At 35.1% G+C, this 2,658-nt stretch overlaps 1 protein-coding gene across 1 annotated transcript; it reads right to left on the bottom strand.

Annotated features, from left to right (window-relative positions):
- Window positions 1-712: 712 nt before the first annotated feature.
- Window positions 713-2,141, bottom strand: LOC113362196 (inositol-tetrakisphosphate 1-kinase 1-like). Its single transcript, XM_026605149.1, has one exon. The coding sequence runs from the start codon at window positions 1,967-1,969 to the stop codon at window positions 965-967; it is 1,005 nt and encodes a 334-aa protein (XP_026460934.1). The 5' UTR covers window positions 1,970-2,141; the 3' UTR covers window positions 713-964.
- Window positions 2,142-2,658: the final 517 nt, after the last annotated feature.

Raw genomic sequence — 2,658 nt, 5'->3', positions numbered from 1 at the left:
GTATACATATTTTTATCTATTACTGTGATACTTTAAGTTCACTTCCATTGATGAATCTCTTTTTTTTTTGATAAAATCAATTGATGAATGTTTCGGTTATTAGATTGAATTATCAAAATTGATCTTTTGTCTTGATATTAATCATTGAAGTTAGATTTTTATATGTGGGCATGTTAAATATAAGGTTTACATACTAATTCATAAAAATTGGACGACTCGGGGTAAATGCATGGAAATATTTGGGAAAATCGATTTTGACTAGGTCAACAAAGACTCGGGGTAAATGCATGGAAATATTGGGGGGAAATCGATTTTGACTAGGTCAACAAATCGTCGACCATATTTTGATGCTGCGAAAGTTTAGAACGCCTGAGGTATATTGCTAATGCCAGGACAACGAAGACTTGACCAAACTTAGCAACATAATGAAAAATCAAATTAGCAAAGGAAAACTCTCTGTTGCTAAAATGTAATTTCGCAACGGCTAGTATCAGTTGCGAGGGGCCGTTGCTGACTCATTGTGGCAAAATGGCGATACAGCTGTTGCAAAAAACTGTAAGAGGGTGTTTCGAAACGGCTTACAAGTGTTCAAGATAGTTAATCGTCTATTGCTAAACACTAAATCTGGTATAGTGGTTATGAGGATTGGTTAAAATTAATGCATCAACCTTGAAAGAAATGACGAAAATAAATCCAATCAACATCATTTGAGGATATGAAAAGTGTATATCTTATTTCCAAAATAAAATTTCCAAGCACTGGATGAAGGTTACACCAAAACAGTACATACAACTTTGAACTTCCTAAAATTTCCAGTAAATTTGAGAAACTGGGTACCTCTGGTACCAAAACAGTACATATAACATTTTTTTTTTTTGAACAATCAACATGATGACATACCAAAACCAAACCTCCTCTATGAGAAGTACAAAGTCGGAGTATTACAAACTTGCTATTCAACTAACTAACCACAACACAACATTTGGCGAAAGAGTGAGTAGAACTTTACCTTCCGCTTTCTTTTTCTAAGATCACAAAAGAAATCCGCCAAAACAGATTCATAAGAAGGCATTTTCTCATACCCAGGGGCGTAATTAATGTCAAGAACAAGATAATGGTTACTAATTCTTGAATCCCTAATGAGATCAAAATTCATCAGATGCAATCCCGTAGCTTCTCTTAACCCTTTAGCAATACAAGTGACCAAACTATCCGGCGGCATTACAGCATCTTCTATGCGCATTTCCTCATTAGACATATGGTCACTATGTTCTTGACTCTGTTTATTCGATACTTGCGAAAACGGCACAGGATTCTTTTCGAGATCCAACTGTTCCTCTGATATATCTGGCAACGAATTCCTCTTCACGCATTTCACATACTCACCAACAACATAAACTTTGAACATAACACCACCGTGATTGACAAACTCCTGCAAAACAACCGGGGTGTGAACTTTTTTCAAAGCATTGAGATTATACACCAATGACAACTCATGCGACTGCATACTCCCATCAACCATTTCTGGTTTTGCAATCAAAGGGAATCTCAGTTTCAACCCCCCCTCCGCATTCACATTCATCAGCGAATGAACATCTTTTACCAGAACCTGCTTCGGTATCCCAAAAGTGGGCATTCCAATTTCATTCTCTTGACCATTCATTTTCATCATATCTTCTACACAATGTAACATTGAATAACGATCATGAAGAACTTCAATTTTGGAAGGAGGATCAATGATCAAAACATCAGGGTTTAGTGATGAATATTCTTCCAACTGTTTAATCCTAATCTCATTAGATAATCTCTGTAAAATACAGTCAAACGGACCTTGCTCTGCTAATGGTTTATCAGTATCTATCTTGATAAGATCAATACCTCTTTGTTTTGATTTATCCACTATTGCATCTGTGATAAAAGTCTTCTTGTTTGGTTCGAATGCATAACCTATTTTAAAACTTGTTGCCATTCTTTTGTTTTTTCCTTGATATAAGATTTAAAATCTAGATTGAAATGAAATTGGAAGGTAGTCGAAATAAATAGCTAGAAGGGTTTCTTACTGTTTGTTGATGCTGTTGTCGCTCCAAAGGTTAGTTTTAGAGAAAGATATTCAGAGTTTTGGAAGTGAGAGTTCGGCTAAGAAAATGTTGAAGTATAAATAGATCAAGATTTAGTGGAGAATAAAGCTTCTTTCGTGGAAATGATTAAACAATATCTACCTTCTAGTCAAAAATTGCAGTACCTAGCTAGGAGAATTGATTCTTCTAGCATCCTATATGCTGCAAAGCGCATTGCCGACGAAGTTGCTAGTATCTGATTCTTCTTGTATCGTAGTATAATGGTGTAAAGGACTCTCAACTGTTTGTTTTTTAATGCTAAAGGTGCTTGGATGCCTTATGCTTCCTCTTCCGGTCTCCTAATATTATATAGGAGTAAAAAAGTTGGGTGATAGTGCAGTATTTGTCATCAAAACGAGGAGTGTTTTTGTCATTAGCTGTTATTGTTAGAAAAAACGCTTTAAAAATACCAATTTTTCCATGGACTATGTTTTGATCCCTAGACCTATTTCCCATTAATTGTTTTTTCATTTGAATAGATAAAACAATAGTCCCACATTGACTAAAATCTAAAGAGTTTTAGACTTAAATACCATAGAAT

This window comes from Papaver somniferum, chromosome 3 (assembly GCF_003573695.1).
Source record: "Papaver somniferum cultivar HN1 chromosome 3, ASM357369v1, whole genome shotgun sequence".
NCBI lineage: Eukaryota > Viridiplantae > Streptophyta > Magnoliopsida > Ranunculales > Papaveraceae > Papaver > Papaver somniferum.
The sequence above is the reverse complement of the archived record's forward strand: the minus strand, read 5'-3'. Positions and strand labels throughout refer to the sequence as shown.